Source organism: Bufo bufo, chromosome 4 (assembly GCF_905171765.1).
Source record: "Bufo bufo chromosome 4, aBufBuf1.1, whole genome shotgun sequence".
NCBI classification, from domain to species: domain Eukaryota; kingdom Metazoa; phylum Chordata; class Amphibia; order Anura; family Bufonidae; genus Bufo; species Bufo bufo.
The window spans coordinates 480,774,746-480,793,458 of NC_053392.1; the positions used below are offsets into that span (position 1 = coordinate 480,774,746).

Genomic DNA, 18,713 nt, shown 5'->3' on the forward strand with positions numbered 1-18,713 from the left:
TGTGTAGGATGTCTATTGTGGTACTTGTGGTTCGCTGCAGGCATCCTCCACTGTATGCATTTTTGCTGGGGATCGTCATTAGCAACGGGCCACAAGTGCAGGATTTGCTCCCCTATATATATGCACAATTGCATGTGGGTTTGAGCACTTCCTGCTTGTTTAATACCACACCATTCTTTTCAGTTTGTACGAATATATAGCACTATATTCTACATCTTCACGAATTCTCGAAGTGCCGATATTCGCAATAAAAATTCACGATTAGAATCAACACTAGTTATAGGGAGGTTATTACTTGATCAAATTTCAACATGGAAAAAACCCTTGTTTTTAATCATGAATATTAACGTAGATTCTGATTGTGTTCATGTTTAATTGGGAGAATTTCTTAAAGGAGTGACTTATGCAGTAAGGAAATGTGAAATTGGATATTTTTGAAAAAAAAATAGCAAAGGAAATATTCAGCACAGGGCACGCTATAATTATTTGGTATAATTATCCCTGGCCATATGAGACAACCTCATTATGATTAATTCATGACCACATGATATTTTATATTCTTCTCTTGGATAACATAATAGATGATATTACAGGACTTTCTCAAGCTAGAAATGATATTCATCAATATATAAAAGTGACAAAAGCTCATTGCTTGGGGCTTTGGCTACTTGAAATGTGATCTAACTAGAAAAGAAAGCCCTTGGTCTTTTGGGATAGTTTATCACTCACTTCTTATCAATGGCTCACTGGGGATGATGTCAACTGCCCTTTGGCATATTGATGAGTTATACAGATTTAGGTAAAATGTTTGTGTCCTAATTTTTTATTTTCTCTTCTTGGAATATTGTTGCTACTGACAACTGGGTTGCAGAATTTAAAATGGTTATCAAACATCTGGAGACATAAAGACAGTATCAAACAAAAAAAAAAAAAAAAAATAATAATAATATATAATAAAATATAAAAAGAACACTATGTAGTATATACCTCTTCAATTCCCCTCTGATTCAGCTCAGATGCTCTAGCAGTTCCCCCTAGTCTACTGGCATCAATGCTGAGCTAGGAATGAACTGAACATCTCAGCTGGATCTGTGTGAGATTGAAGAGATGAGTAGCTTTTCTGGGGGGTTTGGGAATGGTAATGAGAGCTTCTAGCCAGCCCATTGGGCGAAGAAATTCCCCTTTAGCTATTGCTTTTGCTAATATTATGTACCTTATTCCATTGTTACATTATACTGATAATGAAAATAAAATAAACAATTTAAAAAAAAAAGAGATGAGTAGCTTTTTTAATTTATAGTATTTGGTGCTGTTTTTATTGTTTCCAGAAGTCGTATAACCCCTTTATACAAAACCTTCAATAAAGAGACTGTTGGGGATTCATTATGACTTTTATAAACTAGTCTGAAAAATCCCCTAACAACAATTATACCCATTGGAGAGAATGGTTAAGGTTTTGTACCTAGCGATGTACTTCACTGACAATTTTTGTAAATAGAAAATAGGTAGAGATCCTTTCGAAAATTAGATGCACTTAGTGCTACACGTTAAAGTATTAGGTTGTTTTACTTCCTTCAAGTGCAACCACATCTGAAATCTCCCCCATTGTATCTCATACTTACCCCTTTGGTAACAAGCAAAAATATATTCATACCTGAAGCTACTACTCTGCAGACCGGTCGCCATATACTGCTGGAGGCAGCAAGAACTTAAGGCTGGAGACCTGGAGTCTTTAACAATTAAGTGAGATAGGATTCTCTGAGAGGACTGGTGTATGCAATAAGCACAGTGATATCTCTATATGGTAGAATTCTGGATTGGAAATTGCAGTTATACTGCTATGGGCTCATTTACATGGTTGGATACATGGGGCAATGAATGAGAATGAACCATTAAGAAGAAGCATTTATATGCAGCAGTCATCTCTTTTGTATGGGGATCAATGATCGCTACTACGATTAGTCATCCTGATACAATTGGCAGCACATTCTTGTTTACATAGGAATCTGTGCTGCCAACAAACAATGATAGGTGCCACAATAATGGTTGGATCACCTGAAAAATGACAGTTTTGTCAAGAACAAACATTCATATAAATAGTCGTTCCAAATATTTGGCCCAGTAATCTGCCCATGTAAATGGACCCAAAGAAGCCTTATCTATTAGCACGTAGTTCAGTGTGGGCATACCAACACTGAACACAAGTCAACTAAGAGTAGTATTGTTATCAGGAAGGATCCTTAGAAATATTAACTGAACCCAAACATCAGAAATGTGACGTTTGTTCTTTTTCATTACAGGTGGATGGATTTCTCACACTGCTTTTTGGTCTGGCCAGTATAAATACCCTTACCCTCATTAGTGTAACTCGCTATATTAAAGGTTGCCATCCACAAAGAGGTAAACTTTAAAGTGGCAGTACTTACTCTTATCATTTCAAAAACTCACTTCAATTTTTATAACTGCAAATTTTTATAATGAAAAGTATTATAATAAAAAGTTTTGCAAATTGCTAATATAATTGACATATGTCTGAAAGCAGCAGAGATTTTCATTATATAGGGTAATTATATCAGTCCAGAAACCCCTTTAAATTCAACATAAACACTTGACTGAAATGCTGTGGGTCTGTCGAATCTGCAGAGTTGTACAGTACCAGCAAAGCTGTAGTATTTCAGTCTTGTGTGGATTGGGCTGGCCTTTGGGGTGTGCGAGCTGTGCGGCCGCACAGGGCGCCATGGCAACAGGGGCGCCCGGCGGCCGACACAGCTCGCAGTCGGTCTCTTACAGCACGCCGGCCCGAGATTGTGTGAGGCGAGCCTGATGAGCTGAGCCGCTGCAGCTGCCAGGTCAGGTTCCGGAGCGTGGAGGAGGAGCTTAGGGGCGCAGGCGCATCGTCCAAGTGCTGCGCCTTCACAGAGAGCCACGGAAGGATCCGCTCAATGTGTGTGGGCGGCGGCCGGTGCTCTGCAGACAGGGAGGGAGCAGAAGACTTCAAATAGTAAGTACCTGTTCTTATTGTTTTTTTTTTTTTTTTACCAAATATCTTTCATTAAATGGGGGCAGGGTCTAATTAAGGGGGGCAGGGGACTGGATAAGGGTGACAGACACTGGGTATGATTAAGGGGGCGGGGGACTGGATAAGGGTGACACTATGTATGACAGGGGCAGAGGACTGGGTAAAGGTGACAGGGTATGATTAAGGGGGGCAGGGGACTGGCTATGGGTGACACTGGGTATCATTAAGGGGGGCAGGGTCTAATTCAGGGGACAGGGGACTGGGTAAGGGTGACACTGGGTATGATTAAGAAGGACAGGGGACTTGGTAAAGGTGACAGGGTATGATTAACCTCCTCAGGACCACCGTACGCAGGATTGCGTCTTTGCGGCGGTCCTGTTGTTCTGGGTGGACGCGCCGGTGCGTCCTCTCGCGAGACGCGAGATTTCGTGCATTGCCGGCCCGCGCATGCGCATCGCGGGCCGGCAAAAGTTAAAGAAGTATTTCGTCACCAGCCTGCCAGCAACGATCATTGGCTGGCAGGCTGGCGATTTTCAAAAAATCAAATCAGAAGCCAGATAACAGATCATATTAGTAAATATGATCTGTTATATGGCTTCTCTGCTTCTCTGCTGGTCCTTTTCGTCGGTTGGATCCAGCAGAGAAGCAGACTTCACTGTGAGTACCCACCAAACACTGTCCTTAGCCCCAGATCACCCTCCATCACCCCCATCACCCGAATTAACCCCTTGATCGCCCCCTGTCAATCACTTAGTGAAAGACAAAAAGTGATCAGTGTAAACTGTCACTTTTTTTTTTTCACTAGTATTGGCTGTTAGGTTTTAGGGATAGTTTAGGCCCCTTGGTTAGGTAGTTAGCGTCAGTTAGCGCCCACCCCACCGCACCGCAGTCACTTTTATTCGCTGATTAGCGTATCGCTAATCAGCATTTGTACTTTTATAGTATCTGTAAGTGATCAAAACTGATCACGGTCAGATCTATAATAGTATTAGTGTCACTTTAGTTCGCCCTCCACCCAAAACGCAGTGTTTGCCCGATCAGGCCTGATCAGTCGCCCACACGTGCGTTCACCCACGCCCGCCGCACCGCAGTGACAAAAAAAATTTTGTTTTTTGATCACTGCACATTCACTTTACACGCACTGCGGCGATAAAAAAATCTGTTTTGATATTTTTTAACAACCGCAGCAGCCTCCGGTACTTCGCTAGCCTCCCCTTTGTAAGACAGGTTTGCTTTTTTTCTTGGGTAGTCTCAGGGAATACCCCTAAATTTAGTAGTCCAAAATGTCAAACAGGGGGTATTCTTCTGAAGAGGCCTACAGGATTCTGACCCAGTCGGATGAGGAGTGGGAACCCTCATCTGACGAATCTAGCGGGTCAGAATATGAACCTGTAGAAAGCAGTGGCTCTCTGACCCAAAGTTCGGACGAGGAGGTGGAGGTCCCTGGCAGCACCAGGCGTACCCGGCCCCGTGTCGCTAGACCACAGGTTACGCAGGATCCGTTTCAAGAGCAGCAGAGTGGGGCTGTCGCTGCCGGATCACGTGGTGAGGCATACACCAGCAGCGCAGCCCTTCCTGGACCTAGTACCAGCACTGCCGTACAACATGGTGACGTGGCGAGCACCAGAAGGGCAGTTGAAGCTGGTACGGTGGCACGTGCACTAGTTACCCCGTCGCAGCCACCGCGCAGACAGGCCCGTAGAGCCCCTAGAATCCCTGAGGTGCTGGTAAACCCTGATTGGCAGTCACCAACTTCAGCCGCACCAGTAGTTCCCCCTTTCACCGCCCAGTCTGGAGTTCGGGTTGAGACGGCTCAAATCGGTTCGGCCCTGGGATTTTTTGAGCTGTTCTTGACTGCGGAACTCTTGGACTTAGTCGTGGCAGAAACAAATCGGTATGCCACACAATTTATATCCGCCAACCCGGGAAGCTCTTATGCCCAGTCTTTCCGGTGGAAACCAGTCCAAGTTTCCGAACTTAAAATTTTTTTGGGCCTTCTCCTCAACATGGGTCTAACTAAAAAGCATGAATTGCGGTCATATTGGTCCACGAACCCAATTCATCACATGCCTATGTTCTCTGCTGCTATGTCCAGGACACGATTTGAGACCATCCTACGTTTTCTGCATTTTAGCGACAACACCACCTCCCGTCCCAGAGGCCACCCAGCTTTTGACCGGCTCCACAAAATTCGGCCCCTCATAGACCATTTCAACCAGAAATTTGCAGATTTGTATACCCCTGAGCAAAACATCTGCGTAGACGAGTCCCTAATATATTTTACCGGGCGCCTTGGCTTCAAACAATACATCCCAAGCAAGCGTGCCCGGTATGGGGTCAAATTGTATAAGCTCTGTGAAAGGGCCACAGGCTATACCCACAAATTTCGGATCTATGAGGGAAAAGATCAGACCCTGGAGCCGGTCGGTTGCCCTGACTACCTGGGGAGCAGTGGGAAGACAGTCTGGGACTTGGTGTCACCCTTATTCGGCAAGGGGTACCATCTTTATGTGGAAAATTTCTACACAAGTGTGGCCCTCTTTAGGCATTTGTTTCTAGAACGGATTTGCGCCTGTGGCACCACGCGAACTAGTCGCGTGGGCTTCCCCCAACGGCTTGTAACCACCCGTCTTGCAAGGGGGGAGAGGGCTGCCTTGTGTAATGAAGAACTGCTCGCGGTGAAATGGAGAGACAAGCGTGACGTTTACATGCTCTCCTCCATTCACGCAGACACGACAATCCAAATTGAAAGGGCAACCCGTGTCATTGAAAAGCCCCTCTCAGTCCACGACTATAATGCGCTCATGGGAGGGGTGGACTTCAATGACCAGATGTTGGCTCCCTATTTAGTTTCCCGCAGAACCAGACGCTGGTATAAGAAGGTGTCTGTATATTTAATTCAATTGGCTGCCTATAATAGTTTTGTTCTCTACAGTAAGGCTGGGAGAACAGGATCCTTCCTTAAATTCCAGGAAGAGATCATCGAGAACCTCCTTTACCCAGGAGGTTCCGTGGCCCCATCCACCAGTGTAGTTAGCCATCTACATGAGCGACATTTCCCCAGTGTCGTTGCTGGTACCTCAACCCAACCGCCACCCCGAAAAAAATGTCGTGTCTGTAGCAGGAGTGGAATAAGGCGTGACACCCGCTATTTCTGTCCTGACTGTCCTGACCACCCTGCCCTATGCTATGGAGAGTGTTTCCGGAAGTACCACACACAGGTACACCTAGCATAGGGATTGCATCTCACAGGACAGGCACACAGGGCTATTAGGGCCCTTTTACTCACAGCTGCTGCAAACCTCTCCTTTCACCTGGGATAAAGTGCATAACGTACTTCGCCACATCTTTGGGCGATTTGCGCTTTGCACATTGTCCCATGGGGAAGGAGAGGTTTGTTCTATAAAGGTAAAAAAAACTAAACAAAAAAAAAATTACCGGTAAGTAAAAAAGTTAAACGTTCAGTTAAAAAAAAGTTTCTATGTTCCGTTCAACAGTTAATAAATTTATTGCGTTGCGGCCTGGTTTTTTCTTTTTTGTTTTGTTTTTTTTACCTTCCAGGTGGACCAACCGATCGACTAGCTGCAGCACTGATGTGCATTCTGACAGAAGCATTGCGCTGCTGTCAGATTACACGCAAGTCGGTGTATGCGGCGCTGCAAGACGAGATTTCTCCTCTGCAGTAAAAGATACGTTTGCCGAGGCATATGAGCTGAGGAGGTGGCGGTGTTCATATACTTTGGCAAACACTTTGTATATATATATAAAAAAAAAAAAAAATCCCGGCAATGATTTATTCATCCACATCGATTGATGTGAATGGAGAAATCGGGTTTGCCAGGGCATACGAGCTAAGTGGGTATGGATGTTGGGCGGAGCTCCTATGTCCTGGCAGACGCCTTTCCCCTCCTTTTTCTTTTTTTGGCAGAGATTTTTTCATCCACATTGATCGATGCGAATGAAGAAATCTGTGCCGTTCATTTTTTTCTTCCAGCCCAGAGGCTGAACGGAAAAAAAAAATCTCATTACCTGTATGCTCAATATAAGATGAATAGCAGAAACTCCTAATGCTGGGCATACATGTAATGATTGTGGAGACCCTCAAATGCCAGGGCAGTACAAACACCCCACAAATAACACCATTTCGGAAAGAAGACACCCCAAGGTATTCGCTGAGGGGCATATTGAGTCCATGAAAGATTGAAATTTTTGTCCCAAGTTAGCGGAAAGGGAGACTTTGTGAGAACAAAATCAAAAAATCAATTTCCGCTAACTTGTGCCAAATTTTTTTTTTTCTATGAACTCGCCATGCCCCTCATTGAATACCTTGGGGTGTCTTCTTTCCAAAATGGGGTCACATGTGGGGTATTTATACTGCCCTGTCATTTTAGGGGCCCCAAAGCGTGAGAAGAAGTCTGGTATCCAAATGTCTAAAAATGCCCTCCTAAAAGGAATTTGGGCACCTTTGCCCACCTAGGCTGCAAAAAAGTGTCACACATCTGGTATCTCTGTATTCAGGAGAAGTTGAGGAATGTGTTTTGTGGTGTCTTTTTACATATACCCATGCTGGGTGAGATAAATATCTTGGTCAAATGCCAACTTTGTATAAAAAAATGGGAAAAGTTGTCTTTTGCCAAGATATTTCTCTCACCCAGCATGGGTATATGTAAAATGACACCCCAAAACACATTTCCCACCTTCTCCTGAGTACGGAGATACCAGATGTGTGACACTTTTTTGCAGCCTAGGTGGGCAAAGGGGCCCACATTCCAAAGAGCACCTTTCGGATTTCACAGGTCATTTACCTACTTACCACACATTAGGCCCCTGGAAAATGCCAGGGCAGTATAACTACCCCACAAGTGACCCCATTTTGGAAAGAAGACACCCCAAGGTATTCCGTGAGGGGCATGGCAAGTTCCTAGAATTTTTTATTTTTTGTCACAAGTTAGTGGAAAATGATGATTTTTTTTTTATTTATTTTTTTCATACAAAGTCTCATATTCCACTAACTTGTGACAAAAAATAAAAACTTCCATGAACTCACTATGCCAATCAGCGAATACCTTGGGGTCTCTTCTTTCCAAAATGGGGTCACTTGTGGGGTAGTTATACTGCCCTGGCATTCTAGGGGCCCAAATGTGTGGTAAGGAGTTTGAAATCAAATTCTGTAAAAAATGACCTGTGAAATCCGAAAGGTGCTCTTTGGAATATGGGCCCCTTTGCCCACCTAGGCTGCAAAAAAGTGTCACACATCTGGTATCTCCGTACTCAGGAGAAGGTGGGGAATGTGTTTTGGGGTGTCATTTTACATATACCCATGCTGGGTGAGAGAAATATCTTGGCAAAAGACAACTTTTCCCATTTTTTTATACAAAGTTGGCATTTGACCAAGATATTTATCTCACCCAGCATGGGTATATGTAAAAAGACACCCCAAAACACATTCCTCAACTTCTCCTGAGTACGGAGATACCAGATGTGTGACACTTTTTTGCAGCCTAGGTGGGCAAAGGGGCCCATATTCCAAAGAGCACTTTTCGGATTTCACTGGTCATTTTTTACAGAATTTGATTTCAAACTCCTTACCACACATTTGGGCCCCTAGAATGCCAGGGCAGTATAACTACCCCACAAGTGACCCCATTTTGGAAAGAAGACACCCCAAGGTATTCCGTGAGGGGCATGGCGAGTTCCTAGAATTTTTTATTTTTTGTCACAAGTTAGTGGAAAATGATGATTTTTTTTTTTGATTTTTTTCTTCATACAAAGTCTCATATTCCACTAACTTGTGACAAAAAATAAAAACTTCCATGAACTCACTATGCCCATCAGCGAATACCTTGGGGTCTCTTCTTTCCAAAATGGGGTCACTTGTGGGGTAGTTACACTGCCCTGGCATTCTAGGGGCCCAAATGTGTGGTAAGGAGTTTGAAATCAAATTCTGTAAAAAATGACCTGTGAAATCCGAAAGGTGCTCTTTGGAATATGGGCCCCTTTGCCCACCTAGGCTGCAAAAAAGTGTCACACATCTGGTATCTCCGTACTCAGGAGAAGTTGAGGAATGTGTTTTGGGGTGTCTTTTTACATATACCCATGCTGGGTGAGATAAATATCTTGGTCAAATGCCAACTTTGTATAAAAAAATGGGAAAAGTTGTCTTTTGCCAAGATATTTCTCTCACCCAGCATGGGTATATGTAAAATGACACCCCAAAACACATTACCCACCTTCTCCTGAGTACGGAGATACCAGATGTGTGACACTTTTTTGCAGCCTAGGTGGGCAAAGGGGCCCATATTCCAAAGAGCACCTTTCAGATTTCACAGGTCATTTTTTACAGAATTTGATTTCAAACTCCTTACCACACATTTGGGCCCCTAGAATGCCAGCGCAGTATAACTACCCCACAAGTGACCCCATTTTGGAAAGAAGAGACCCCAAGGTATTCGCTGATGGGCATAATGAGTTCATGGAAGGTTTTATTTTTTGTCACAAGTTAGTGGAATATGAGACTTTGTATGAAAAAAAAAAATCAAAAAAATAAATCATCATTTTCCACTAACTTGTGACAAAAAATAAAAAATTCTAGGAACTCGCCATGCCCCTCACGGAATACCTTGGGGTGTCTTCTTTCCAAAATGGGGTCACTTGTGGGGTAGTTATACTGCCCTGGCATTCTAGGGGCCCAAATGTGTGGTAAGGAGTTTGAAATCAAATTCTGTAAAAAATGACCTGTGAAATCCGAAAGGTGCTCTTTGGAATATGGACCCCTTTGCCCACCTAGGCTGCAAAAAAGTGTCACACATCTGGTATCTCCGTACTCAGGAGAAGTTGAGGAATGTGTTTTGGGGTGTCTTTTTACATATACCCATGCTGGGTGAGATAAATATCTTGGTCAAATGCCAACTTTGTATAAAAAAATGGGAAAAGTTGTCTTTTGCCAAGATATTTCTCTCACCCAGCATGGGTATATGTAAAATGACACCCCAAAACACATTACCCACCTTCTCCTGAGTACGGAGATACCAGATGTGTGACACTTTTTTGCAGCCTAGGTGGGCAAAGGGGCCCATATTCCAAAGAGCACCTTTCGGATTTCACAGGTCATTTTTTACAGAATTTGATTTCAAACTCCTTACCACACATTTGGGCCCCTAGAATGCCAGGGCAGTATAACTACCCCACAAGTTACCCCATTTTGGAAAGAAGAGACCCCAAGGTATTCGCTGATGGGCATAGTGAGTTCATGGAAGTTTTTATTTTTTGTCACAAGTTAGTGGAATATGAGACTTTGTATGAAAAAAAAAATCAAAAAAAAAAATCATAATTTTCCGCTAACTTGTGACAAAAAATAAAAAGTTCTATGAACTCACTATGCCCATCAGCGAATACCTTAGGGTGTGTACTTTCCGAAATGGGGTCATTTGTGGGGTGTTTGTACTGTCTGGTCATTGTAGAACCTCAGGAAACATGACAGGTGCTCAGAAAGTCAGAGCTGCTTCAAAAAGCGGAAATTCACATTTTTGTACCATAGTTTGTAAACGCTATAACTTTTACCCAAACCATTTTTTTTTTTACCCAAACATTTTTTTTTTATCAAAGACATGTAGAACAATAAATTTAGAGCAAAATTTATATATGGATCTCGTTTTTTCTGCAAAATTTGACAACTGAAAGTGAAAAAATGTCATTTTTTTGCAAAAAAATCGTTAAATTTCGATTAATAACAAAAAAAGTAAAAATGTCAGCAGCAATGAAATACCACCAAATGAAAGCTCTATTAGTGAGAAGAAAAGGAGGTAAAATTCATTTGGGTGGTAAGTTGCATGACCGAGCAATAAACGGTGAAAGTAGTGTAGGTCAGAAGTGTAAAAAGTGGCCTGGTCTTTCAGGGTGTTTAAGCACTGGGGGCTGAGGTGGTTAAGGGGGGCAGGGGACTGGATAAGGGTGACAGACACTGGGTATGATTAAGGGGCAGGGGACTGGATAAGGGTGACACTGGGTATGATTAAGGGGCAGGGGACTGGCTTTGGTTGACACTGGGTATGATTAAGGGGCAGGGGACTGGCTATGGGTGACACTGCGTATGATTAAGGGGGGTAGGGTCTAATTGAGGGGGCAGGGGACTGGGTAAGGGTGACACTGGGTATGATTAAGAAGGGCAGAGGACTGGGTAAAGGTGACAGGGTATGATTAAGGGGGCAGGGGACTGGCTATGGGTGACACTGGGTATGATTAAGGGGGGCAGGGTCTAATTCAGGGGACAGGGGACTGGGTAAGGGTGACACTGGGTATGATTAAGAAGGACAGGGGACTTGGTAAAGGTGACAGGGTATGATTAAGGGGGGCAGGGGACTGGATAAGGGTGACAGACACTGGGTATGATTAAGGGGGCAGGGGACTGGATAAGGGTGACACTGGGTATGATTAAGGGGCAGGGGACTGGCTTTGGTTGACACTGGGTATGATTAAGGGGCAGGGGACTGGCTATGGGTGACACTGCGTATGATTAAGGGGGGTAGGGTCTAATTGAGGGGGCAGGGGACTGGGTAAGGGTGACACTGGGTATGATTAAGAAGGGCAGGGGACTGGGTAAAGGTGACAGGGTATGATTAAGGGGGGCAGTGGACTGGCTATGGGTGACACTGGGTATGATTAAGGGGGGCAGGGGACTGGGCAAAGGTGACAGGGTATGATTAAAGGGGGCAGGAGACTGGCTATGGGTGACACTGGGTATGATTAAGGGGGCAGGGGACTGGATAAGGGTGACAGACACTGGGTATGATTAAGGGGGCAGGGGACTGGATAAGGGTGACACTGGGTATGATAGGGGCAGAGGACTGGGTAAAGGTGACAGGGTATGATTAAGGGGGGCAGGGGACTGGCTATGGGTGACACTGGGTATGATTAAGGGGGGCAGGGTCTAATTGAGGGGGCAGGGGCTGGGTAAGGGTGACACTGGGTATGATTAAGAAGGGCAGGGGACTTGGTAAAGGCGACAGGGTATGATTAAGGGGAGAAGGGGTCTGATTAAGGGGTACAAAGGGTTGTTGAAGGAGTGCAGCCTGGGGATTGATGAAGGGGTTGATCTATACCTGCAGTACAGGGTTTTATGTATTATTCATTTGATCGCTAGGTGGTATCTAGTGCAGCCCTATGTTATTTGGTATTTTGTTTATCTATTCTTTATTTGGCGCAAATGTTGGCGTACTACATTTAGGAAATTCATATTATCTGTACACTGCTGCTGCGAATCTTGCATTTCTTTTGTACCTATACTTAAAAGGGCCTCTCTTTTAAATATAGGGGAGCGCCACAAGTTAGCTCGCACAGGGCACCTGAACACCTAAGGCTAACCCTGTGCGGATATATTCTAAAAGTCAAATCTAGGATGATCACTCGCAAAGATATTGAAGTATTTCATTTTTTCTGCAAAACGGTATCTCATATCTATAACATAAATAAAGAATATAGACGTTATGACAGAATACATGTAAAAATTACATTGACATTTAATAATTTGTAAAAGAAAATGTAAGCCTGTAGTTTACAGTTCCCTACCTGCAGGCTCTCTGTAAATGTTAAGAAACCTCAACAGTCACCCAAAACAGTAAAAATTAGATGGGGATGGTGCAGTCTCATGTTGTCAGAGGGGAGAGGGAACATTAGGAGTGAAATGATTGGATCAGACTGAACCTACTGGATCCAATGATGGGTAAGGACCTTACAAGTATTCCAAACATGATCAACATGCTTAACCCTTTGTTCCTGTGTCTCAGGCTGAAGCTACTGGTTTCAGTGGGTTCTGCCTATGATCTAATGATCGGTGAGGAGTTGGACCTTCTGATCGTTCCCCAGCAGATCAACATGCTTAATCCTTTGGTCCTATGGCAGCTAAGCTGCTGCTAAAGGTGTCTGACAGTGGCTTGTTCCCCTCTCCGAATTGAAATAAGCAAGCATACTTGGCCAGTTTGGACAAAATAGCTGTTGGCTTACAATTTTAAGTTATTTCTCAGTTCAGAATTTTCCACTGCAATTCTCTACTTATCTCTAGAAGAGCCATAGATTACTCACTAGTCATGACATCAAGGAACTCATTACCTTGATGACCCTGAACACTGCTTCTGGTTATTATACTTGTAAAGAATGGAAAGATGAGCAGTCAGGGTCATTGCTGGGGCAAACTAGAACAGGAATGCTACATAAATATGTTACCCGTGCCAAGCCTTTCTCGTTTTTCACCCTTTAGAAATTGACCTACAGTCTTGTGAAAAAATTAGGACACCCTTTGAAAGCATGTGGTTTTTTGTAACATTTTTAATAAATGGTTATTTCATCTCCGTTTCAACAATACAGAGAGATTAAAGTAATCCGACTAAACAAAGAAAACTGAAGAAAAGTCTTTTCAAGATCTTCTGTAAATGTCATTCTACAAAAATGCCTATTCTAACTGAGGAAAAAGATAGGACACCCTTGCCCCTAATAGCGAGTGTTACCTCCTTTGGCTGAAATAACTGCAGTGAGACGGTTCTTGTAGCCATCTACCAGTCTTCGACATCGGTCTGAGGAAATTTTACCCCACTCCTCAATGCAGAACTTTTTCAGCTGTGAGATGTTTGAGGGGTTTCTTGCACGTACAGCCCTTTTCAAGTCACCCCACAGCATCTCAATGGGATTCAAATCTGGACTTTGACTTGGCCATTCCAGGACTCTCCATTTCTTCTTTTTCAGCCAATCTTTGGTTGATTTACTAGTATGTTTTGGGTCATTGTCATGTTGCATGGTCCAGTTCCGCTTCAGCTTTAATTTTCTAACTGATGGTCTCACATGTTCTTCAAGCACCTTCTGATACACAGTAGAATTCATCGTGGATTCTATGATGGTGAGCTGACCAGGTCCTGCTGCAGCAAAGCAGCCCCAAACCATGACACTTCCACCTCCATACTTCACAGTTGGTATGAGGTTCTTTTCTTGGAATGCTGTGTTTGGTTTACGCCAAACATGTCCTCTGCTGTTGTGTCCAAATAATTCAATTTTGGACTCATCTGTCCAAAGAACATTATTCCAGAAGTCCTGGTCTTTGTCAACTTTATCGCTGGCAAATGTCAGTCTGGCCTCGATGTTTCTCTTGGAAAGCAAAGGTTTCCTCCTTGCACACCTCCCATGCAAGTTAAACTTGTACAGTCTCTTTCTGATTGTAGAGGCATGTACTTCTACATCAACAGTAGCCAGAGCCTGCTGTAGTTCTCGAGATGACACTTTAGGGTTTTTGGATACCTCTTTTAGCATCTTGCGGTCTGCTCTTGGGGTGAACTTGCTGGGGCGACCAGTCCTGGGCATGTTGGCAGTTGTTTTGAAAGCCCTCCACTTGTAGACTATCTTCCGGACAGTGGAATGGCTGATTTCAAAATCTTTTGAGATCTTTTTAAATCCCTTCCCAGACTCATAGGCTGCTACAATCTTTTTTCTGAAGTCCTCTGACAGCTCTTTTGCTCTCACCATGGTGCTCACTCTCACTTCAACAGTCAGGAGCACACCAAACTAAATGTCTGAGGTTTAAATAGGGCAAGCCTCATTCAACATGCAGAGTAACGATCTACTAATTATGTGCACCTGGTGTGATATACCTGTGTGAGATCTGAGCCAATTTAAGAGGGAATACATGTGAGGGTGTCCTATCTTTTTCCTCAGTTAGAATAGGCATTTTTGTAGAATGACATTTACAGAAGATCTTGAAAAGACTTTTCTTCAGTTTTCTTTGTTTAGTTGGATTACTTTAATCTCTCTGTATTGTTGAAACGGAGATGAAATAACCATTTATTAAAAATGTTACAAAAAACCACATGCTTTCAAAGGGTGTCCTAATTTTTTCACATGACTGTAAATGAGTGTAAATTATTTTGAATATCCATTTCACCCAAAGTATGACTGAAATTGTATGCTGAATTGCATTAAAATTTACCACATACATACTAATCATACATATATTATATTCCACAGCAAACTGCATTAGCTTTGGCAGCATTACAATATCATTGGTGCTGATCTGGATTGCAGCCTTGTTCTGGTCAGTGGCTCCTTTACTAGGTTGGGGAAGCTATAGGGGTAAGTTGCCTACCAGCAGGTTTACTAAACATTACAAATTATATTGGGTCAGAATTTTTCTGACAGAATCTAAAAATGTGATGTTCAGCCCTTACATATAACAAAGAACACTGTGTCCTCTTGCTAAATAACTATGATCAATGTACTACTCCAGATATATCTTGAACAACCTTGAGACATGTTTTAGCAAAAAATGACTTCTCATCATGAGCTTTATAAATTAGCAAAACTTATATTCCCTGTTGTATGACAAAACAAATTAGCTCAGGCCCTGTAACCTGAGAGGTCCAAAAACCCTTCCGCTACATAGGAAAATTGTATTTGGAATGACACATAGTAAGTGAGGAACCGATTTTGAATCATGGCCAAAATGTTCAGCATCAGGTTGATAGTGTATAAACCACCCAGAACATTGGCATGGAAATCTTCCAAATCCTAGTAGAAATTTGAGCTTCCAAAGCAATTTTTACACGTTCCCCAATGTTGTTGTTCAGTCATGGAAATTTAAGGAGTCTCATCTATAAAAACCTACATATGCACCAAAATGTCTTTAGACACATGTTGGAGGACCTTCTTGTACAATTATGGCCATGACCATTGAACATTATACATGAAGTCTACTAGATTTGTAATAATACAAAATATTTATTACTTTACAGTCTTGGGATAGCCAGGAGAGGCTATCCCACAATTGCACTAGGGTCATAAATTTGGTTATGTACAGATCTACAGTAGCCTGTCATCACCATAATATAAATTGTACTATGTCTATATTGGTTACATTATTAATTGCACATTTTCTTCTTTTTCTAGATCGGATGTATGGAACTTGTGAAATTGACTGGTCCAAAGCCAGTTTTTCCACAATTTTTAAATCCTATATTGTGTCCATTTTTATATGCTCCTTCTTCTTACCTGTGTTGGTTATGGTTTTCTGCTATATTTCCATAATTAACACTGTTAAATCAAGCCGCGCTTTAACTACGGAAGGGAATTTATCAGAAAGACAAAGGATGGTGGAAAGAGATGTAACTAGGGTATGTTTCCTAATTTATAAAATATTCCATTTCAGCCAAGAGTCTAGATAAAAAAATGCTGAAAAGAGAGATATTATCACTTTCAATACTAATTTTCCCAGCAAGGCTCATTTTCATCAGTATTTCACCTGGAGGGAACAATGCTGCTTAACAAAATTTACAAAAACATTTAGCATTTTCACACAGAATTATTTCCTCAATAATATTATACAATATATTACAGTCTATATGAATAAGAACTCCTAACTAATAATATATGTAATTTTAATTTAATTAGATGTTGTTTACAAGTTCAAAATATTTACTCCACTTCCTGACAAGATGCATTTTCTGTTTTTTCAGTAAATGCATCTCTGAAAAACAATTTTTTTCCACTCAGTTATTTAAACAATTTTTGTGCCTTTTTATGGTAATATGTGGGCTTTATTTTTATGTCATTTTAATTTAGTATTTTTTTTATTTTTACACAAAAAAGTCTTTTTTTTTTCAATTTTCTAAACTTTTAAAAGTAGAACGTGCCTGCTGTTTAAAACTTGTGAGCTAACTTTAAACCCCACACTTCCGCCGTACATGTATGGTGGTGGGAGTGAAGGGGTTAATTTCTAGCAGTTTTTTCCAAAATTCCAAACTAGCACTGCAACAATTATACAGTTAGTGGCAGTTTTTATATGGACCACTACTTATGTTTCTTTTTTTATTTATATTTTTATTTCCACTTTATGATTTTCCAATGTATTTTTTCTGGACATAATTTCCCACTGTAATTGCAGCTGCATAGCCTGACACTCAACATTCATCTTCCCAATCATTGGGAACAGGTTTTAGGAACCAGTAGCATGTCAACAAACTATACATACCTCAGTAGTGCAGGTGCGCATAAGAAACTTTGCAATTTTTATTTTATCAAATATAAATGTCTCTTTATTCCCTTCCCTCCTTCTGAATAGGGTTGAGCGAACACGTGGAAGTTTGGGTTTGCCCGGTTCGGCCGAACTTTAGGTCAAAGTTCGGGTTCCCAATGGGGACCCAAACTTCACTTTATTATTTTCCGTTATAACATGGTTAGAACGGAAAATAATAGCATTCTTAAAACACGTGGTGAAGTCACCGTAGGTCCTTTTGCAGGTCCTGAAGAAAAAAAGATACCGGCTGCGCGATCAAGTGGATGAGGTGAGTTTTTAGTTTTTTTTTAACCCCTCAATAGACATTTTATTTAGCATTCTGTTTTAAGAATGCTATTATTTTCAGTTTTAACCATGTTATAACGGAAAATAATAAAATCACCTGAACACCGAACCCTAACTTCAGTGAAAAAGTCTGGGTTCAGGTCGGGGTACCCAAACTCGCACTTTACAGTTCGGGTTCGCTCAACTCTACTCCTAAGTTAACATTTTCTGCAGAATCTGCCCTAACATTCAAGACAGACTGTCATCTCACTGAAGGATACAATTGCATGGTGTCTATAGAAGTCTATTGAGAGAGGAAGGTTTCTTCTCTGATAAGATATATTACAAAGTTTCATATGTTAACCTGTACTGCTGATTTATGTAAAGTTTGTTGAAAGTACAGTGACCATATAAATTTCCCTGCAGTGCCACCACTAGGGAAATTAAGCATTATACAATTCCTAGGGAAATCAATGGCCTTCTTATGTAATGCATAGAGGCAATAGGTCTGCCCCATCAATGGACACTCTGCACCACCTAATGACCATATTATACAATGTAGCAGAGTTCTATAGCATTTACTAGATATTTTGACAGAGTAAACTATAGATTTTCTTTCTATTTACAGGTGTCAATTGTGATTTGTACAGCCTTCATAATTGCTTGGTCTCCATATGCTGTTATATCTATGTGGTCCTCAAGTGGATATTATGTGCCTAGTCTTACTAGCATATTGGCAAGCCTCTTTGCAAAATCTGCCAGTTTTTATAATCCCCTCATCTACTTTGGGATGAGCTCCAAGTTCAGAAAGGATCTAAGCATCTTGCTTCCATGCACTCAGAAGAGTGGCAAGGACCCAGTCCGACTGAAACGTTTCAAACGTCTAAAGCACAAACAGGAACCTGTTCAACAATTGAGGCATGAGAAATGCCTTGAACATCCAGAAGGACAAGTCGCACCAAGTCATGACTCTGGGGTGGGAAGCCCTAGCAATAGCCCTCCACTTGAATTGAAAGATGTCTACAACTGTCATCTAACTATAACACCTGAAAACCCTAGTTATCAATGTGATCGATTATGAATTGTTGAAAGATTTAATAGTTTTCATAAGATTTAACACTTTTCTTAAGCTATAAATAATTGCTTGCTGTTTGGGTGTATCTTATGTTATCCTTTATTATTGAGCTACATTTCATATGTTATCTTCAAATAGGCAATTAATACAAACCTGCCTTATGGGGATCAATATGCTTGCCTTCATAAACCAAATGAATCACATAGTAATATGCACAAAGAGAAAAAATATCTCTTCATTACGATTGAACTAGTTTTGACTTTAAAGGGCAATAAATAATTTTTAGCTCACCAATTCTGGAAATCTTT

At 41.8% G+C, this 18,713-nt stretch overlaps 1 protein-coding gene across 1 annotated transcript in view; it reads left to right on the forward strand.

Moving 5' to 3' along the window:
• The window catches only part of LOC120997321 (visual pigment-like receptor peropsin), a 35,247-nt gene extending 16,836 nt beyond the window's left edge, over positions 1-18,411 (forward strand). The window contains exons 3-6 of the mRNA XM_040427359.1: positions 2,301-2,400; positions 15,023-15,127; positions 15,941-16,164; positions 17,959-18,411. Of these exons, the coding sequence (XP_040283293.1) occupies positions 2,301-2,400; positions 15,023-15,127; positions 15,941-16,164; positions 17,959-18,411 (882 nt within the window). The remainder of the gene's footprint in view (positions 1-2,300; positions 2,401-15,022; positions 15,128-15,940; positions 16,165-17,958) is intronic.
• The last annotated feature ends 302 nt before the right edge of the window (positions 18,412-18,713 follow it).